The sequence below is a fragment of the Condylura cristata genome, unplaced genomic scaffold (assembly GCF_000260355.1).
Source record: "Condylura cristata isolate star-nosed mole 26May11 unplaced genomic scaffold, ConCri1.0 scaffold00015, whole genome shotgun sequence".
NCBI lineage: Eukaryota > Metazoa > Chordata > Mammalia > Eulipotyphla > Talpidae > Condylura > Condylura cristata.
Genome location: NW_004567116.1, coordinates 21545454 through 21567746, shown reverse-complemented (window position 1 = coordinate 21567746; position 22293 = coordinate 21545454). Strand labels below are relative to the sequence as shown.

The window sequence follows — 22293 nt, the reverse complement described above, 5'->3', positions numbered from 1 at the left end:
GTTGCCATGGCGACGCGTGGAGGCCGCAAGGGCTTTGTCCTGGCCTGCCTGGCTTGGCTTGGTCCGCAGGGCCCTCCCTCGCCCCGGCCTTTCTCCTGTGGGGCCAGAAAGAGGGTTGCTACTTGTGAACTTATTTAACTCCACGAACCGGCAAGGTACGGCTTCCGACTGACTTGAGGGCCTGAAGCTGCAGTGTTGCGGTTCATTTGGTGTATGACATCTACTCCCGCTGGATTAGGCATCTGTTTTTTAAGGGAAAGAACCACATGTCAAACTTGTCCCCGGATTTTGCAGGGTCAGGATTATAAACATGTTGTCTTTCAGCAGAGGGCCATATTTTGTGAGGGAAGAATGGTGAGCACCAGCCAAATTTATAAATGTATCGGATAATGGACTTTTAGGATAATCTCACCATTTTTAGTAGCACCTCATTTGCCTGGTATCTAAAGGGAACTAATTGTCTTCTCATGGGAATTGGGGGGCCTCTTTAAAACCTCTTGTGCGCTAGGGCCTGTGCTAACCACCGAGATAAATGAGTAAGATTAAAGCCCTGCCTTTACAAGTTCCTCATTCTTTTGTGGCAAAGGATCATACCATTAAAATATTCTGTGATGCATTTTACCGAGCAAAGAAAACATTGTGTGGGACCTCCAAGGAGCACTCACTTAGGGAAGGGCTTGGAACTTTAAGATAGCAAGGGAGAGGTGATAAACAATAAATCTGAATGCTTTATTCACGCTGACAAAAACGCTGTACATTTGTAAGTTAAGTATGGCTTTTGTCCAGCTGATAATGCATATCATGATAGAACTGTCACAAAGTAAAAAATGACAATGGCTGAAACAGCAGACAACGTTTATTATTGATCAGAAGTGATACAAATTTTGATGAAATTTAAATCTGCAAAATTTGACACAATTCGATTTGATGGAAATACAGCAACCACTGGCAATTCAAGAGAGAAGCTGTAACACGACATAGTTTATACTATTTAAGTGAAAATAGCTGATTTTGTTAAATTTTCAGTAAAAACAAAATGAAAATAAAAAAAAAAACGAGCAAATGAGTAAAAAAATTCATCAAGGGCTAAGATTGGTTTAATGGAGTGTTCATTCTTTATCTAAATCATTCAGTATTGGCATTATCTGTTTGAAATTTTTTATGAGACCATCCCCAGAACCAATAACCATAACATCAAAAGAACCTGAGCCACTTTAAGGCTTCTTAATAGGTAAACTGAGGTCAGCTATTGCCAATAAACATAACCTCATACACCTGATGCATAAAAAAGAACACAATTTCATTTATGGAAAAAACCCTGCACTTGAAAGGGTTTGCCCCTTTCTCCGTGGTTTTCCTTAAACAAGGTATTTGACCTTCCTGAATTCTAACTCTGTAAAATAGGGAAATAATCTGCCTCCTGGTTCTACTATGTCATTAATCCTCCAAGCTTTTAGCATAGAATATGACAAAAGAAATGATGAATGGTAAATTGTTAGCTCCTAAACTTGCATTTGGTATGAGAATAACATGTCATATACTTATTCATCTCCTTTTACTAGACTATGTCTTATGTCACATACTTCTGCTCCCTTTTACGAAAGTTACTTCTTATGATCATCATTATGAGTAATTATTGCATGATGTTCTGGTAACATAGGCATTCTAAGGCAAAGAGCAACATGGCACTCGCGCTTGAACATAGTCTGTGGTCTTTCCATTATGGGGACTGAGAAGCCCTCATCAAATTGAGTAGAAAGATATAAAAGTGTATGAGTCAGTTCGAAAGAGGCCTGCTTCCTTTCTGTTTCAGGATACTAATAGCTTTTATCTTACACTCACTTTATTTTCACTTTCATGGCTTAATTGAGAAAATTTGTTTTTGCTGGCTTTGTAACTGTATAAATGAAGTGACTTTTGCCTAAAAATGCCTAACTTTGTTACAAAAATAATACCAGTTAGCAGTTGGCTCTGGGGGCAATCTGTTAAGAATTGTTAAAAATATATCCCTGCATATACCGAATACTTACAGATAAAAAGAATATATCTTAGATTTGCTTCAAAATAATGAATGGGGCAGGTGGGTAAATAGGCTGATGATGAGACAGTTACCAAGTGGTGGTGATGAGGGTGGTGGGCGCCTGGGCTGTGAGAGGGTTGAAGGGATGAAGAGGAAGGAATTACACTATTCTCTCTTTTTGTTATGGAACTTTCAAACACATACTAAAATTTGAAACAACAAAACAAGAATTTTAAACCTCAAATTGATAGGAGTTGGGAGTTGGTTTGAATTCTAATTAGCAGTGTGAGTTAGCTATTCATTAAATTTCTCTATTTTCCACTCTAAAATGAAGGATTATGGGGAATATTGACTTATTTCTAAGAATTTGGGCAATAGATGTCATATAGGCTTTTAAATCATTTCCTTTTAAATAAAGATCTAATTGGTGTCTATCTTGCATTTTATAATTTTTTTTCTATAAATTTGATTCAAACTTATAGAATAAAACCCTTCTAAATTCCAATAAAGTATTCTCTCAACATTTTTCATAACCTTCACTCTAAAAGTGTTTTACTTTAATCTGCTTCCTTTTACATTAAACAAATTCATTAGTATAAGTATACCTAACTATAAATTATAGCAAAGTACATTGCTTTCTAAAAACTTTAATAATTCAAAACACTTCATACAATATTGTATTTCCTACCATCTGTATAACACAATTCACCACATATATCCCATGTTGTTATATTTTAAAAATCAATGTAATGAAGTTTCTAGTAACTTGAATTTTGAGGGAAAAACCTTTTAGCTAAATTTTTTTTTACCAGGTTATGATTTAATATTTATCAGGTATGTAAATATACAGACATGGTATCAATTTAAAAACTTGTGAATGGTAGGCCTTACAAAATTACAACACACTGTAAATAGATCCCTCCCACATTTTACACAAACATGATTTTGATATACAAAGATTCTGTTTTTATTACACTGACAATGTACAACCAAGACTATTTACAATGCAAAAAAGCATATAAATCACAATTTAACATTCTGCTACTGGCAGCCACTATAGTTTAGGAGGTAGCTTTAATTAAACAAAATGAACAGAAGCCACATTTCCCAACTTGTGTTCTAAAAATAATTTACATAAGATAAAAATTCATTATATGCACAGTATATACAGTTTAATTATTAAACTGCAATCTAGTTTAATGTCTTTTAGTGTATCCTGAATCACTAATATGGCAGTGGACTTGCTATTGACTTAGCATATTGTTCAAAAATATTGAACATTTTTAATTTTAAGACTCCACATAGTGACATGTCAAAAGTCCATCAATGAAAATCAAGTATAATTTTTAATTTTTAAAGACAGACTCCAACTTTATTCCTTTTTTTTTTTTTTTTCTTAAAGACATTATGATCTTGTCTCACAAGAACGCATCATCTGAGCTTTTGCATAGGCTCTTTTGTGAATCACAGTATGGGAGAAATGTTTGGAAGCTTCTGTGTAATATAGCACAGGTTCAGGAGAATCCAGCTCACTAAGAAATAAATTTAAGTGCTTTGTGTCATAATTACTCCCAATTCTTGAAATTATATGCAATTATTTATCACAGTTTACTCTATAATCCAAACAATAAGTAGATAACATACCAGAAAATTTGGAAAATATTGGTAGAACCAATGATAATAGGAAGTGTTTATTAATGGGAACATTACAAGGAGCTATCAAATCCCTCAGCTACTACTCAAATCCCGTATTAGTTAGCAGTTTAGTAAATATCTACTAAACCCACCCAGTCAATAGCCCTTTACCACAAAACACTGAGGAAATAATCACTGGGGTCACACCAAAATGATACATAAAGACCAAAAACAAGTGTTCAGTTATTCGTTTTAAATCTAACAGTTGTTAATATTATTTTAAAAACATCTTCAGTTTTCAAAGTTATAAATGAATTAAACAGAATTTGTGACTCTATTTTGTCAAAGACAGAAGTAGAAAATGCAATAAGGTAATGCCTACAACATACTCTCACAGTTCTACCTGGGAGACAGTCCCTTTTTGGCCCTGCAGTAAGTTGTCCTGAGATTAATGATGAAAACATTAGGTAAATTAGCATGACTTTTTCTTTAATTATATAAAATCACACTTTAAAATATTCTTAAAAAAATATTAACAGCTGTTCTTTATCTTGTGCTTTATCTTATTCAGATAGGTATAAATTTGCTTTTTATGGATCTAAAAAAAGCCTAATGTTACATTGCTATGATATACACAACATCTTTTTCAAGTTACAAATTCATTTTAAATAGACCACACACTGTGTGGACATCATCTTTTCCACCAGTTGATAGTTTAGGCACTTGTTCTTTGAAAATGTCTCGTTTAAGAAAGAAACTGCCACCTTCTCCTCCTTCTAAGTGACACCAGGCAGTGATCACAGAAGTGCTTCCCAGATGAAAGATCAGATCAAGGTTCCCTCTATAAACACTGTGATTTTGGTTGATGGGGGAAACAGCCACAACATATTCATTCAGTCTTTGACTCTCGGTAGATTATAAGCATAGCGCACCAAAGGGAATCCTCGACTCTGATAGAAGCAGGCTCGTCCACAGGCCTGCACCTGGTCAGAACTGTCTGAGACAAAGGAATCTTCTTCATCGGCATAATCCGAGTGGGCCGACTGCGTCCCACAGTCGGACCAATAGCCATCTGGCCTTTGGCAAGAACCCACTGCCAGTGCAGGACAGCTGTGTGATTTGATTAAGTGTTTGCATGATACTGGCTTTGTCAAAAGAAATGATTCGCAACAGTCACACACAGCCAGGTTGCCCCGCAAGTGGGAGTACATGCCACAGTCATAATAGAAATCCTGTTCCACACAACCAGTTTGGCTACTAGTGGAAACTGACACTGATCCACTTTTCTTGGTTATATGTCGCTTCAATATCTTCCAGTCTTCTTTAAACTTGGGGTTGAAGAAAACGTACAGGACTGGATTCAGGCAAGCAGGCAATGGGAAGAATATCAGAGTCACAGACTTCATTATTTCGGGGCTGATAGAGATCGCAGTGATCAGTGGGGCAAATGAAAAAAATGCAACAGGACAGAAAAAGATGCAATTGGTGAAGATTAGCCAAGCGACGTGCTTAATCATGCTAGAATGTGAGTTCTCGGAAAGGTCTTCTTTTTCCAAGTTGCAGTAAAGTTTAGTGTAGATAATGGCCATTAATAAAAATGCTAGTGAGTTTAATAGCACTAAGGTTACAGTAAATCCCAGTGATGGTGTTTCTCCTGTAGGAAATGGCAAGCACAGGGGAGATGCAGAGTATTCCCCTCTATGGAAAAGTGGGAAGCAGCCTGCCACAGCAGCACCCAGAAAAGCAAAAAGGGCAGCAATCCGGAACTGTTTGAGATGATTGCTTTTTCCATTTTTCATGATCTCTTTTGTAGATAAACTTCTTTCAACGGCTGCTAGCATTAATAAAAAGATGGCACTTTCAGAAGAGAAAATGGCGAGAAACCCAGCTGCTTTACAGCCACTGCCACTCTCCCACCAAATGCCAAATTCAGCAAACCTGCCCCAGGACACAGCATCCAAAAATGTTAAGACGCCAGTATAGGCTCCCATGAATAAGTTAGACACAGCAATCAAGCCTATGAATAATTTGGAGGAAGGCAGTGATGTACAGGATACAAATGTTGTTAAAATGACAAGCATGTTGAAAAACAATGCAACCAAGAAAATGAACCACACAGTAAGACGGATCATCCAGCTTCCCAGTAAGTATTCACAGGGCTTAAAAGCACCTACAATGGAAAAAATGAGAGAAATAGAAAGTAATTTAGAAAACACTATAATCCATATAACATAGCTTGAAAGAAATAACAGTTCACATAGAATTGTTAAATCTGCTACCAAAATAAATCAAACCAAATGAAAAGACTATTTCTTAGATAAAGTGTAGTCATTGCACTAGGCTGGGCTATTTTTAATTCAGTTTTCCTTTGTTAAAATCTTAGTAAAGTCATATGAAACTTAAAGGAAAATTGAAAATTTTCCTTAAACTTAAGTTAATGTACACAGCAAACATACATGAAAAATATTTGATATATACCGTTGTCTTGGAATTGGCCTGGAACCCTAAATTCAAACTGCTGTTTTGATTTGAAAGCAATTTAAATCTCTACAGATTTCATTTTTCGCACCTGTGGATAATCCTATGTCATAGTTTTGGGTAGCTTAAGTAAAATTACATACACAAGGTACCCAAGAAGCCTATGGGCACACTGCTGGACTTTAGTAAATACTAAGTCCTGTCCTTCTTCCATACTAGTCCTAATATACTTCGTAGTCATTCTGTACCTATACATATTTTTTGGGCACATATCATTGCTTTCAAAGTCAATCTGACGAGAAAGGTTAAGATAGTTATAATTATCCCCATTTTTCATCCAGAGAAACTGTGATTTCAAAATTTTTTTGACCCAAAAAAGATTATTCAGTAAAATAGTATAGTTAGGAAAACCACACTAATGCTAACTACACATACAAAGCTATGTCCAGCAAAACTCTATAGAATTTAAACAAGGATTACAACAACTAATTTAGTGGCTAAATGGTATGTTCTAGTAACTGACTTTGACATCTAGTTACATCACAAAGACAACTGTTTTATTTAAAAATTAGTGAAGAAAAATACAATTATGCCTGCCAAGCACAAGAAAACTATATATTGCAATCGTTCTGGTTCACTTTTTTGAACTGTCATGAAGTTAGATACATTCTATAAGCCATTTTAATTATGGAGATACTCACAGGTCTAAGAAGCAAAGCCTGCACCATTTTACATCTGACTTCTAAATAACACAAGAACTTTAAAAATAACTATTTTAAATTTTTTAACTCCTCACCCATACCTGAAATCCTTCTTAAAAGAAGAAGGGACAGCTCCTCTAAGAGAGAGCATGACACCCTTTGGGAAGTGTTTGAGTGATGGGTGGGGTGATTTCCCTTCAAAAGCCTAGGAAGAAAGTCCCACCCAGTGTGTCTTTGCAAATCTCCAGCTTTCTCCAGTTCTGGCCCAAAGAGCCTGTTCTCCTGCACTTGCTTCACAGTGGAAGAGGCTCACCCCAACTGCAGCCTGGGGAGACGCACAGACCAACTTTATCTTGGCCAGCCCTAGATTAGTTTAAATTCAGTGTGGAAGAAGTGAAGCCTGTGTGCTCAAGTCTAGCTCCCCCTTTAACAAAACGCTCCCCTTTTCACTGAGTTGTCAGTTCCCAAGGAAACCCTTCAACACGAGAACCCCAGTGGAGCAGGGGAGCAAGCTGCACCACTCAAAGCCCCAAAATTAATATAGTAAATCAGTACAGCGAATTTAAATGATTCTTGCCATCCCTAATCACTCACCTGGTAACTTAAACTTTATTCTCTACACAAGGTGCCACAGTAAGTATTAAAAAGGGACACACACACAGCCCACCATCAAGCTCACAATTTGGACATAATCAATAGAGAATCCATGATGCTGAATGATTCTGAATTAGAACATGAATGTTCAGATCATCCTTTTGTCATTATGCTAAAACAGGAATCAACTTCCTAGCACAGGTTAGCCAATTATCTAATCTTTAATAGTAATATTCTAAATCCATCATGACCAAAGATTTGGCATCAACTTAGCAACTTTTTCCAAGTCTAGTTGAGTTCACTGAAATAAAATAGAAAAAGGGACTGTATTTTTTAAAAGGAAAAGGAAAAGGAAAATCAGTGAGTCAAATGCTTGTCCCAGAGTTAAAGGAGGGTAACTTGAATTCGAATGGAGGAAGTGCCTCTTGAACTCAAATGTGAACTCTGGTGACGTGCTGGATGTACCTGTGGAAGGTGTACAGTGGATGATTATTTGACTGTGCTCTTCATTTTCAGCACTGCTTGTGACAGCTGCCCCATCCGTGAGACCTGAACACAGAACACAAACTGTATCACTCATGTTTTAGGCCATTCAAAAGAACCAGTCTTTTCTGCAATCTGCAGTCTTTTTTTTCCCCCCATGATGTAAGTTTGACTTCACATAATATTAAGAGACCAGTAACACTGTAAATGCCCTTTTTCTTACAAATTTCATATCAATCCTTCACAAACTACAGTAACAGAAACTTTGATTCATGCCATAAAGAGTACGTTGGTTGAAAAAAATTCCTGCACTTGCCTTTGTCCTTTGCCACACTGTGGTCTTGAAGGTTATCATCTTCGGTGTTTACATGTGCATAAGAATCACAACCCCAAAATGCACAGCACTGATAAGCATAGGGTACAGATAAAGATCTGGAAAAAATTATAAAATCCACACTGTATACCAAGTTCACAGGCATACTTTTGTTTTGTCAAAAACATTTTATATGTGAAAGTCCCAGCCTAGAACTCAGAAAGGCCACACTGTCACAAACTGTAAGTTGATCATTATTTATGGGCCTCAGTTTCCTTATCCATAAAATGACCTCTGATATCAGAAGATACCAGGAGTTTCTCCAGTGAGATGAGACATATATTTTAAATACAGTCTTATCAGACTCCTTTTATAAATGAAGTAACACACCCAACTTATCATATGGAACTGGTCGTTTCACTTAAAATTAATGCCGCAGGTCATTTATCACTTTATTCCACTAAATCCATTTACTGTGTTCATATAACTATAGTGAAAATTATTCTCTTGTCAATAATATCCCCAGCCCTCTAGCTAATGAGGCTCCCTACCCTGAGACTGTAATTTGTCTGTGAAGCAGTAGAGCATTGTGCCAACATTCTAAGTTCACACTTAAGTGGTTTCAGCCATCTTGTTACTAAAGACAAATCCACTATTAAAAAAACAGAATTAATTCATTATCATTGTGACAGCATAAAAGTCTTCAAATTTAAGTTCCTAACATTTATGGAAGGATGCTCATGTTCTATCTATTCTTTACCAAATTTGTGAGAACTGATGTAGAAAATACTCTTAAGCTATAACCTCCTAGAAAATTTGGTAACAGCACACAATATAATTTGAGGGTGTACCATCATTGCATCAAAAGAGAAAATAAGGAAAAACACACCTGAGATTAACAAAATCTTTTGCTGCTAAACCTTCTTTCAGCTTGAAGTTGCCCATAAGTTTCAGTTGATTTAGCCCACTCAGGCCATCCGTAGGAAAAGAAGTTAATTCATTGAAACTTACGTCTCTAGAATGTGAAAGAGATTTCCAATTAACTTGTCAGAATCAAATAAAAACATCTGTACATATAAAACATCACAAATATTAGAGCTGCACAAGGAACTTTAGATTTGCTAAAATACGGCTCAAGTGTTCATCTTGCCATTTTAGGGGCCATTCCATACTGTTGCAGTTTAGCAGTTATACAAGGAAAAAGAACCAAAAAATATTTAAATATTTTGATAGGATAATGCAGGCTTCTGTAGACTATTTACTATTTTTGTGGTGTTACTAAGTAAAAACATCAACTTACAGGTTAGTTATTGACCCAAGCTTGGCAAAAGCTCTGTTGTGAATTTCATGGATCCGGTTTCTACTCAGATCTCTACAATTATAAGAATAACATATTAATATTTTCAAATCAACTCAAAATGCAGTTACTTTGACTACAAAGTGGGGTAGGTAGACATTCCTAAGGAGATAACAAAGATCTTAAATCTTGTCCAACAGCATTTTTTATATTTAGGTTGTATTCTTCTCCTGTTTCTCTTCCACAGAATGTATCCAAAGCACAGCAGTTGTAGCTGGCATTTGTTTCAAACAGTTGTGAATTTTCTCCACCTTATCATTCTAGTACAAGTTCAAAAATATAAATGATATGATATAACCTTTGGCACTATTATCTAGGTGAAGAAAAACCGATCTCTTGACAAAGCCGAAAATAAAAACAGGCTTCATAATATTTGCCTTCTCAAAGGTTAGTGATAAGGCCCCAGAGAAGACAAATAATCAATATGCAAACAAGAGCATTCCAGAGGGCTTCAGATATGCTTTTTCCAAGCAGGAAATAAAAGCCTATCACTATCAGAGCAATACTCTTCCCAGGAATATATACTCAGGAGAGTTCTGAGTTCTAGGAGTTAATAAAACAAAGACAATCTAAAATCACATTTAAATCAGGTCGTTTTTCTAAAAATTTCTGTATGTATTTATATTTTTTACATCATTGTTCATTTTTTTGTACAATATTTGCTTTCTCTTCTTAGGTGTAGTTCCCATAAAATTCCCACCACCAACTAGGTCTTAATGGAAATTTAAAGACTGAATAAAATCACCCCATGCACATCTCCTGGATAACAGCAAAACTCCACAAAGTGGGTTCCAAATCATGGAAAGGCCAGCTTTTCACTGGGGTCTTTTATCAGCGCTCTGGAAGTGATGGCAGCTAGAAGCCAGTTCTCTTCCTCCCTCCTGCCTAGACCCACAGTAAGCCTGTCAGCAACACAGGGAGATCTGGCAACCCAACTGTGAATAAAACATCTTCTAGCACAATGCATATGTAATTTCTTAAGGGTTGTCAATTGGAAAACAAACAATATATGTAATATCACTTCACTATCAATTTTTCATGTTTTTTTTTTCTGTATTAAAAAAAACTCACTAACTTAGTGTATTGTTTCTTCATTAAAGTTGTGAAGACAGAGACAAGGGTTTTTACAGTCACCTTTCTATCCTCCAGTGCTGAGTATGCAGCACAAATATACACTCAGATACCAATTCTTAAATGAGGACTTTTGGTAAGTGTTAGCTGTATTTGTCATGAATGCAGAGGTCAACAGTGTTTCTGTAGAGGAACAAATAGTAAATGTTTTTCTTCTCTGGAGGCAGGGAGGCAGACACATAGTCTCTACTGCAACTATTCAACTTGCCATAGTATATGGTGAAAGCAGCTTTAGACAACACTTAACAAAAGAGCCTGGCTCTGTTCCAATAAAACTTAATTTAAAAAAACAGGAGGCAGGCTGGATCTGGCCCACAGGCTGTGGTTTGCCCACCCCTGCCCTAATGGACTAACAAACCTTATTATTTTGACTTGCAAACAAACAATCTGCATCGACACATTATACTTTTCCACTCACTAACGTAGATGCCATGAAATACTGAAAGCAGATTATGAAGTACCACATGATAGTTTCAGCAATATTTATAAACAATAACACATATCTTTATATCTGTTACAATGGGACTAATGACATCTTAATTATATTTTGATCAGAAGTTTTAGTTGGCTCTAATTCCATAGAAACTTACAGAATCCTTAGGGATATCAGGCCTTGAAAAGTACCTTCCTTTATTTGGTGTATTTGATTACGTTGCAAAGAACTGGGAGAAGGAAAAGAAGAGGAAGAGGGGGAAGGGGTTAAAAAACAAGTAAGAAAAACAATTATTTTCTATTTTGAAAAATATAATTTCTCAATGAAACCTTTTCTTATTTTAAATATTCACAGGTAGCTGTGGGAAGGGAACTGCTGTTCCCTCACCCACAAAATGAGAGGATTAGACTAAGAAGTATTTCATTCCAAACTATGCTGGAAATTAAGCACACTACATAGTCCCTCCCTGGTGGCACAGGTTAAGTCTCAGCACTATGAAGCTATCTGCAGTCACTGCAACATGAGCTTGACCTCGGCCCCAGAGGTGACCCACATGGCACAGCAGACTTCTGTCCCACCCACTGCTCCCCTCAGCAGTGTATTTCAGTAGACCTGCCTGTTCAACTCCCCACTGTGGTGAATCCTCTCACATCCCTCTCCTCCCCGCACCCCCAGACCTCTGGCCTACACCCCAGCTCTTGTATACATAAATAAATAAATCTTTTGGAAAAAATACACTATGTACATCCCATGGCGATCCCACTCATAAGTGAGAGAAGGACGATGCATGAGAAAAGCGCCAGGCAATACACCCACATTCAGAGAAGGTAACAGGAAAAGGGGTCAAAATGGGAGGATTCATGCCTGCCTTGCTGCACGTCCTGGTCAACTTTGATCAGAGTTGTCCTTACAGGTACACTATAAGTGTATGAAATATATGCTCGCTACGTCTGGATTCCCTCAACAGCCAAGACAAGCTTTCACCTGTTTGTACACAGCACCCTCCCTGAAAGTGTCTCACAGCATTCCTGACAGACAGGTGCCAGGTAAAAGCTGGTTGCATAAACACAACGAGTAAGAGTTTGATGTTTTTTCATAAAAATACCAGGTTAAATGAATTCCTAATTTCTTAACATGAAAGCCATTCATCTAAGATAGGAAATGCTCAATGACTTGTGAATATACCCCAGCCAAAGGAGGAAGTCAAAGACCAACTTACATTTCTTCCAGAGAATGGCATCCATCAAAGCTTGGAAGTTCTTTTATATTGTTGTACGATAAGTCCCTTAAAAAACAGGAGTTAAAAATTAATTTATCAGAATACAATAGTAAAATCATACTGAGAAAATAGAAAATAGCATTAAGATCTGTCCTAACACTCCATGGCTGAGCAACTGGGCTTTTTCTAATAAAATGTGTGTGTTTCTGAACCACTTAAGTGATACAACAGGTTTTGGATTTGCAAACTCAAGTACATAATGTTACACATAAACTATATGTTTTAAAACAAATATATAAAATTAAAGATATAAAAACCTACTATAGGAAATAAACATTATGTTCAAGAGGTAATTATGGATTTTTAACTTAAAGATTTATAATATTGGTTATATCACAATAGTTTCTATGTTGTTATTTAATTAAAAAACTATAGGAAGAGTATGCATATTCACATTCTAAAATCATTTACAATATGTCAAATAATAGAACTAGTTAACCCTCAATCCCAATGTAGTTTTTCCTCAATGATAACTATAAAGTTTGATACTCCATGACACTATTTAATTACTTGCTTAATCAATTGGTCACTTATTCTATTATTATTTCCCTCCACTGAATACTTATTAACAGCTAGTAACTTAGTTGTTCTTTCTTGCCACATTTTTACATTCTTTATTTACTTTTAATTTCTAGGTCAGCATAACTGTTTTTGGAAGCTTCATGCTTAGTGATTCCTTATCCAAGAAAGACTTGGGCTTTGCTTATGTTATGGATGAAAGAGCAGGATGGTAGTAGAGAGCTAACACCCCTAGGCAGCCAGAATAAGGGTGAGGAGTTGGAATAAGAAAAAAAATAAAACGAAGGACCAGACTAGCTTGGTTTTATTTGATTCCAAGTGAAGTCACAAGATGTGTTATATAAACATGTAACTGTAAAGACCAAATTCAAATAAACATTACCAACCCACCCTGAAATGAACGCACCAGTTCATTTCTATAAAGCGGAAAAAATATATACCTTAAAATCATCCAATGAAAATAGTTCATTAAAAGAAAAACTCAACATAAATTTGAGAAGGGAAGATGAATCCCACTTACAAAGTCCTAAGCATCTTCTGATCTTGACATAAATTACTGGATATGCTGCTTATCTTGGTACCTGTCAAAGTCCTGTGGGAAAAAAACAATGTTCACCTAAGAAACGATACAATTGAAATGGTAAACAAAATGCTATTCTCTTATGGAAAAACAAATGCTCCCTTATTTGCATATGTACTAGAGTCTCTGCAGTCCACTGCCTATTTATTCCCCAAAGTCAGGCATGTGGGAAGGTGAATTAACTCTCAGCACCAATATGGTTCTCATAGTTAGGCAGAAAAGCTTGTGATACAAGAAGCTAGTCTCATCCAGGGGGTGAGACTGGCTTCTCATATTGCCAACACCACTAATCACAATCACAGCATTTCCACAAACACCTACAAGCTCTGTCACCCTCTCACAACCAAAAGAAGTGAATAAAATTTAGTATTCTGGCCCCAAGCCTTTTCTGTCTTTTCATTCAAGTTGACTAATGAATTCTGAAATTTTCTCTTACCTGCCTCCCTTTTTACGTTCTACCATTTCTGTTTTCCTTCTTCTGCAGCATCTCTAGCACCTAACCCCTCTCCCCCCGCCTTTGTTCTGTATTGCTACCGTGTAGATTAGGGATGGCATAAGGCAGAAAATAGTGCAGAAATTTCAGGCCAAAAGGAGGAGAAACCACAGTGATGGACTGAAGACACAAAACCCTTGTGGTTAATGTGTATTTCACCAAATGGACGAATGCCACAGCCTCCTCACTGGTCTTCCTAACACTCATTTCCCTCTTCAGTCTCCTCCCACCACGTGCTCCACATTCTCAACATCCTAAACTGCTTTAAGGTTAAGTTTAAATGATTTAGCTCAGCACTTCCTAACTTCTGGCTGACTTCTTGGCACATGTGCAAATCATTTATGTTCAATTGACATATTGTAGTAAGGCTCCTGTGTTTAGAGACCCTAGCCACCTCAGACCCCACCTAGCTGCTTAGAGCTCAGCTCATCAAGAATTTGGCTGCACCTGTAACCTATTCCTCACCCACACACTGATAAGCCATAACCAAATGTTCAATGTTCAAGGTCTGCCATCTAAAATGAAAACCCAATTTTCCCAATTTCTCTCTGTTACTTTCCATTCCATAATAAACAGACAATCCCAGCTATGTTTGGTCATCTGTATGCTATCCTTTAGTCCACACTCATATTTCCCATTTAACTAGAGCCTGCCTTTCCAAATACAAGGCCCAAGTCCTGAAAAACCGAATAGTATTTACTTTTGAAACACCTCCTCCATGAAGCATCCTCTGATAGTCTGCATAGCCAATATACTTCCTAAAATCCGAAAGAAGTCTTCTAACAGGGCACTCAGTTAACATTTACATGTTCTGTAAACTTTTCAGATCTTCTCTGCACATGCAAGGCCTCACTCCACCTGATAGGACTAACCCAAAATCTGACACATCCATCTCCATCATGTGTGATATTACACAGGGAAATTGTAGAAACTGACAAAAACTCATCATCATCATTACCACCAAAAAAGCAATGAGTCCCCTGCAGCAGCCCACTGCGTTATCTTTAGACCACCCATCTCGAAGGGGTCACACTTACAGACTCTCCAGATGGCCAGTCCCGGTCAGGTTAGGGAAATGTTGCACCAAGCTTGCACCGCGAATGACCCTTAAAAGAAAGGGGGGGGGGAGAGTAGGTGACCCATGTTTATTGCTGCTTTATTTACAATTGGAAAGACATGAAAACACAACCCAAATGCCCAAATGTAGATGACTGGATTAAAAAGATGTGGTACATATGCACAATGGAATATTACTCAACAATAAAAAAGATAAACACATGCCTTTTGCAGCAACATGGATAGAGCTCGAAAAGATCATGCTTAGTGAAATAAGTCATAAAGAAAAGGAAAAATACTGGATGGTTTCATTCATAGCATGAGTATAAAGGACTAGGGAGAAAATAATAATAATAATAATGAACAATTATATACCAGATATTTTACGGGAGTGGGATGGGGAATGGGATAAAAAATGGTGGGGGGAGGGAAGTGCACTGGACTATGGTTATGGCACATGGATGGTTTGGTGATAGGAAGATCATGGGGATTACAACTGAGATGGAAAAAGGCACAAAATGATGTAAAAACAAACTATTATATTATTAAAAAAATAAATGGGTGAAATGAATTTAAAATCCAAAGTTTTCAAAGATGATATTGCCATTTTATTTTTTAAATAGTTTAAAACTATGGTACTACTTTATCTAACAATAACATTAGTTTGATCTCTTAAATATATCTGGAAGTGTAATAAGTAAGAACCATCATAAATTTGCAGAATTGTCATTTGGACTTCTAGCATAGGAAAACAAATTGAAAGATCTTATTTTCTGGAGTTACTCTAATACATTCTTATTTTCCACCAAATCGACTGTATTAATATTCAGGTTTGTTTTCATATTTGTATGATACTTACAAGGAGTGCAGATCAGATAAGTTGTGAAATGCTGAGTTCCCCACAAAAGACAGAGGATTATCATGCAGATGTCTGTAAAAATTCCCAAAAGAGCAAAGTTTTCATATGTCCTCAAGCATTCCAACTACTAAATCTATATTCACTAAGCCCATCTATCAAAAAGCCCGAATTTTCATTCTACATCCAGATGTTTGGCATAATACAACATAGCCTTACATGACTTTGTAGTAAAAATATATTTTAAAACTACTCACATTATTCTTAAGAGTGGATTACCATCAAAAGCTCCATTAGGGATAACAGAAATAGAGTTACTATGAAATAACCTAAAACAATAGAAGAAAAATGTTTTGAAATGCATATAACCTATAAAGTAAGTTAAAACCTAAGTTATCTGCTGCTATTCAGTATGATATAAAATACAACTGACAGTGCAAAAAAATTTTTTAAATGTGGAGAAATTGTATTTTCATTCCATTTCATTTTCTTTAGGATCCCATCTAATTCTTTCTAAACCCACTGTTTAACCTGGTACCTAGCAGGGGTCCTTTGTGTACACTGGCCTGTTAGTTTATCTTCAAAGAACTTTAGATTGCAAAAATCATAAGGTGTTCTCATTTAGTCTTGAAGCAGTGCAGCTTACAGTAGTAACTGTCAACCATGACTCATAATTCCTGGTATGCCATATACTTTCTTATCTCTGCGTTTGACAAATCCAACATCTGAAATGTAGCTTCATCCCTTTCATTTAAGTATTTCCAGTCTTTCTAGTTCAGTCAAATTTATTGTCTTTAGTGATGATGCCTTTTCTATCAATTTCAATGAGGTTTTCTTCTGGAATGATTCATTTGTCCTATTTATTCAGCACTTCTACCTAGAATCTGCTACCTATCTACTTCTCCCATATGGTCAACTTCTCCACTGAGACTACGACTACACACTCCTAAGAGACAGAGAACAAACACGACAGGGTTATTTTCACCAGTATCTCTCCCTATACAGTTACCTATGGTCCACATTGTCCCTGTTAGCTAATGTGATACAATCTGTATGATTGTGAGTGTTATGTTTTGGCACATGTAATGGAACAAATATCTTCTAAAATCTCATTGTTCTAATATTAAATGTTATCTTCTAGGGATAGATATTAAGGCACAAAGAGAACAAAACAATACTTACAGTTCTTTTAGGCTAGGGAGGGCTTTAATAGCCTGTGGAAATTCTCCCAGGTTATTATAATTCAAGTCTCTAGAAAAATTGGGAGAAATGTGCAAGAGTATTAAAAAACAGTCATAACTTTTAAGGTATTCTGGTTGAAATGTACTTTTAGAAAATTTCTATCCTCTGGATGGTAATCTTTCTTAACCAATTATACTGCCACTCTATAGGAGTTTTAACTGAATTTATACCTTTTCTTAGAATAATGAACAAAAAGGATATAATTCCTCTAAAATGTTTTTAAATCATCTCAAAAGTTCAAAGAATTATAATCACACACTACTGATGTCACTGAGTAAGCAAATCAGCTGAATGATATTTATAAGGAATTAACCAGAAAAATAAAATTTGTTGAATGTCTACTTAAAAATGGCAATGACCCGAAACTGAAATTTCCACCTGGGATTTAGAATGGTTTTCAGAAATTCTAGCATGAGGGCAGCTGATTCTCAGCCCAGCCACCAGCAGCATGACCTGAGTTAACTATAAAAAGAAGGACCAGGACAACAATTGTTGTCAAGTAGTTAACAAACTGCTGGAAATGTTACATTAACTAGGAGAGAGAAAAGCCACAGCCATCTAGCCTAAAAATCTTACTGCTGAAAGTGTTTCGTTATTTTACCCTAAAGAGCATGTTGGCATAGGAGTGTAATGGTAGATTTCTGAATGAGATTAACACCAAATCAAAAGGCCAGCTCCTGGGAGACCTATTTTATTTTCCTTTGCTACATAGAAAGAAAAGTAACAAACAGAAACTTAAGGTAATAGAGGGGAGGTTTAACTTTAGATAAAACTGAGGTAGAGTAGCTGGTCTACGATCAAAACCCAGCCAGTCTTTTGTCACATTGGTGTTTACACACTTAGAAAATGAAAACTGAGCTTGGAACTATCTTCTTCAAAAGCTTCACCTTTCAAACATCCATTAAGCTCACTATCTTTTTAGTTGCTAAGATAGGAAACTAGAGTCATAGAATATACTTTTCATAGAAAAAAATTTAAGCTTTCTCATTAACTGATGTTAACCAGAAAACCCTACTACACAGAACATTAAAAATCATAAGCATTCCAATCAGATGTTATCCACCCAATTGGGAAATTCTCTGAATCATTAACAAGACCACTAAGGCAAATATATGAGTCTTTGAGTAAAGGTAATTAATATAAATAAAAACAAAAATAAAGATCCTGCTGTGATCTACATTCACAAAGCTGTATGTTTGTTACTTGTATAGCAGTGCAACCCACAATTAAACCAGAAATCCAAGTACTTTAGTAAAAAGAGAAAAGCATCCAAAGCAAAACAAAAAACTCAATTACATTTAACCTATGGAAGAAGAGATAGATTCAAGCCCAATGCTAACAATTAGCAAGACGATTCACAACATAAAACTAACATTTTACCAAATCAAAAATTTTGCGACACGTATGCAGCTGAGCACATTAAACTGCTTTTATTTTTAACATGGATTTTTGAAAGAAATATCAAGTTCTAACTTGTATGCCATCTTTAAACCCTAAGCATAGATTTGTGTTCATAACTGTTATTTGATGGCAAGGATTTAGTCATGTAGTAAACTAAATTGAGTTGAACTCCTGACCATTATTTTTTCCTTTTTCTGAAATAAAAGTTGCACTGTCAACATCATCATGTGATCTTCTGAAATATGAATAAACTTACAAGGTCTCCAAGTTGTCTAGTCCATCAAAACAATGCTGACCCAGGCTTTTAATTTTATTGTTATGAAGATGCCTACAGAAACAAAATATCAAAAAGACATTTACACCAGTCACCAGCTACAACATGACTATTGTAATGCTTTACATGTCTAAATGGCTGTGGCTTAAAGAATGGTATTGCTGAACATTTTTAACTGAGTGTTGACTAATGGAAAACAACATTGGGTAGTTATGTAAACTGCAGACTTGGGCATACTGAAAGCAGAACACTAATGGAGAAGGAAAATATCTCTAGTGGTAAATGGCATAGACACTGAGGATCCTTTAATATATGCCCACCAAAACAAAAGTTTTGATGAGTTTTAATATCCAGGAAACAAAACTGATGAACCCTCCTGTAGTAGGTGAGGGAACCAAAGGAAGCATATGCTAAGAGATTTTAAAAGACAGCACTTTATATACACCCAAGTTTTCAAATATCAAAACACAATATAAATTCTTTTTGACTAGACAAGCTGACAAAACCATGACATACCACTGAAATTTATTTACTGTCAGCATCTCAAAATGATCCTGCTTCTTTTGACTACATTGATTGTCCCAGTGTTGGCTGAAGAGCCCAACTCCTTCTCATGATGACAAATGATCATCTATTTTAGAGATTCAACAGTTATCAGGCGTTAATTGTTTTTAATTATCCCATTTTGTGCTTTAAAAGCCAGCACCCCCAGCACGTATAATTTTGTAAAGAAGCGACACCCACACAGAGCAGCTTTTCAAGAGCATAATCAGTGAGATCCTTTCATAATAATTTGTAATAAGACATCTGCTTTGGCTCCCAAATTAGCACAAATATATGTGATTAAAAGGGGTGGATACTTACAGAACTACCAGGCTTGAAAGGTTGGTGAATGCAAAGTCAGGGATGCTAGAGATTTGATTGAGCGCCAAGGTCAGTGCCTGCAGAGTCGGCAGGTTGCTGAGGGGGTGCACAGGCACCTCAGTCAAGCTGTTGTCATCCAGCCACAGATGTCGTAACTGTGCAAGTCCCTCAAAACTGTCCCTGGGGACTGAGGTAATATGGTTGGCATCTAAACGCCTGACAGAAACAGAAACAACAGTGTTCAATATCGAATTCTAGTAGAAAGAGCCAATCCACGTCAAATAGCCCCAGAGTTTTCCAAATGGAAAGGGGTTATAAAAATGACCGAGGCTGTGCATCACAGCTTTCTTTAATTTCACTAGAAGTTCTCATAAAATCGAGTTAAGTCCCATGTCCCGAAGTCAGTACTTTCTCTTTCTTTGTGACAAAGGGATGCATCCAAGTCTGAATCCTTCAAGAATTTTTGATTAAGGGTAACTTCTATTGCACCAGAACAGTACATCATAAAGTAGAAACCTCTCACAAAACTCAAGCTAGAATTTCATATTTAAAAATATATTTGTAAAATATAGATAAGCAATAAGAAAGTCAACTGAGAAAATAAAGTTACCTTACATTTCATATTGCTAGCTAATATTTAATATTAAATATAACCGATATTCTGACATGGTTCGAGAGGAAAAGAATAAGAAAACATTAACCGAAAGATGTTTTTTGTAGCATGAAAACAGTTCAAGAGATTCTCAACAATTTTTATTACCACCAGACAAGTTAAAAGTACTGGGTTCGGGCTTTCCTGGTGGCGCAGCAGGTTAAAGGACAGAACTAAGCTAAAGACACTTTAGCATGAGTTCAATCCCTGGCCCTGACTGAATGTGACCCATGTGGCGTAGCAGACCTCTCCTGACTCGCCTACTGCTCCCCTCAGCAGTGTACTTTGTCCATCAGCCTGTCTGTTCCCCACTCTGTCTCTGGAGAAGCCTCTCACTGGTCCTGCACCTCTGGCCTATAACCCCAGTTCTGTATGCATAAATAAATCTTAAAAAAAAAAAAAAAAAAAAAACTTCCATCATTTTTCAAAAATTGGGACTTCAGGACACTTTGCTAATGTAATCACTCATAGGTAAAATGAAATCTCAGTTTGAAAAACATTGAAAACTCAGTCCTTGTTATTGTTGGCCCAACCAGGCATAATTGTTGTAATAATTGCTTTTAACACAAAGATAACCTAATATTAATATGATGAAGGACAGCACCAGGCGAAACACAAGGTTCTTCACAAATCCTTGTAAATTCACACATCACAGAAGTAGTGAAAATTAGGAAATGCAGAGAATGTGTAAAACATCAAAATGACAACATATCTTTAAAGAAATGGAATCTGGTAGCATTCAAGTTCAAGAAATCTGACTTTTAGAGTGGGTTTCATGTCTCCTGTTTTCTTCTGTTACTCCCTTTCCCCTCCTGCCCCCAAAATAACCGCCCTACCAGAAAAGGCTCCTTGGTGGAGGAGATGAGTGGGGATTAAAGACCCTTGGTCCCAGGGAGGATCTGGTGGGAGATTTTTTCCAGTTAGGATAACTGAAAGGGCACTTAAAAAGGGGAGCTTAGGAAACTGAGCAGCTGCCTTAAGAATCCACTTAGAAACAAACATTTCTAGGCTTGTTTATGCCTTGGGCTTTCAGAAGATACTGCTGAGAAGAGACAGGCATCTTCTCTGTGACTGGTGAATTAATGGCTATGGAGCAGTTTAGAAAAATTCAGTGAGTAGATAGTATTTCCCTCTCTTTCTCTCTCTCTCTCTCTCTCTCTCTCTCTCACACACACACACACACACACACATACTTTTGTCAACCTCAAGGTTATTTTATTTAGGGACAGAGAGACACCAAACATATAGTCATATAATTCATCATATAATGATAACTAAATAGTTAATGTCATTAAATTCTACTAGTAGCTAACTTACTCATTTGCAATTCTTTCAACACACTTAAACTGAGTATCTTGTTAATAAACACAACAGACAAAACAGTGAACCCGGCAGGCATAAGGTCTGTGTCCTCAAGAGACATTCTGGAAGGGGGTGACACATAATGCAATAAGCAAGTTAAAAGATGACTGTAAAATGCTTTAGAAAAGTATCATGAAGTAAATAAACAGGGTGCTAGTGCAGAAAGATTAAAAGGTGCTAAGGTGGATGGTAGCTACTTAGAATGCTTTAGTCTGCAAAAGCATCGCTAAGAAAGTGCTACTTAAACTGAGATCTGAAAAAACAAGACCAAGTCTCAGAGGGAGCTGGGCAAGCAAAAGGAGGACACATCACTATGGTGATGGCACACAGGTGACTCGGTGGTGGGAAACCCACGGGGATTACAATTGAGATATAAAAAAAAAGTACAAAATGATGTAAAAATAAACTGTTATATTATTTTAAAAAAATAACTTAAAAAAAAACTTAAAAAAAAAAAAAAAAAAAAAAAACTTCTATCATTTTTCAAAAATTGGGACTTCAGGACACTTTGCTAATGTAATCACTCATAGGTAAAATGAAATCTCAGTTTGAAAAACATTGAAAACTCAG

The 22293-nt window shown here is 36.4% G+C and overlaps 1 protein-coding gene across 1 annotated transcript in view; it reads right to left on the bottom strand.

Annotated features, from left to right (window-relative positions):
- Positions 1–838: 838 nt before the first annotated feature.
- LGR4 (leucine-rich repeat containing G protein-coupled receptor 4) overlaps positions 839–22293 on the bottom strand; it is a 103283-nt gene continuing 81828 nt past the window's right edge. Inside the window, exons 6-19 of the mRNA XM_012725189.1 lie at positions 19710–19925; positions 18828–18899; positions 17111–17179; positions 16186–16257; positions 15932–16003; positions 15054–15122; positions 13464–13535; positions 12365–12430; positions 11303–11374; positions 9525–9596; positions 9114–9239; positions 8228–8343; positions 7894–7977; positions 839–5825 (exon numbers count right to left, since the gene is read on the bottom strand). Coding sequence (XP_012580643.1) covers positions 4549–5825; positions 7894–7977; positions 8228–8343; positions 9114–9239; positions 9525–9596; positions 11303–11374; positions 12365–12430; positions 13464–13535; positions 15054–15122; positions 15932–16003; positions 16186–16257; positions 17111–17179; positions 18828–18899; positions 19710–19925 — 2455 coding nt within the window. The 3' untranslated portion in view covers positions 839–4548. The remainder of the gene's footprint in view (positions 5826–7893; positions 7978–8227; positions 8344–9113; positions 9240–9524; positions 9597–11302; positions 11375–12364; positions 12431–13463; positions 13536–15053; positions 15123–15931; positions 16004–16185; positions 16258–17110; positions 17180–18827; positions 18900–19709; positions 19926–22293) is intronic.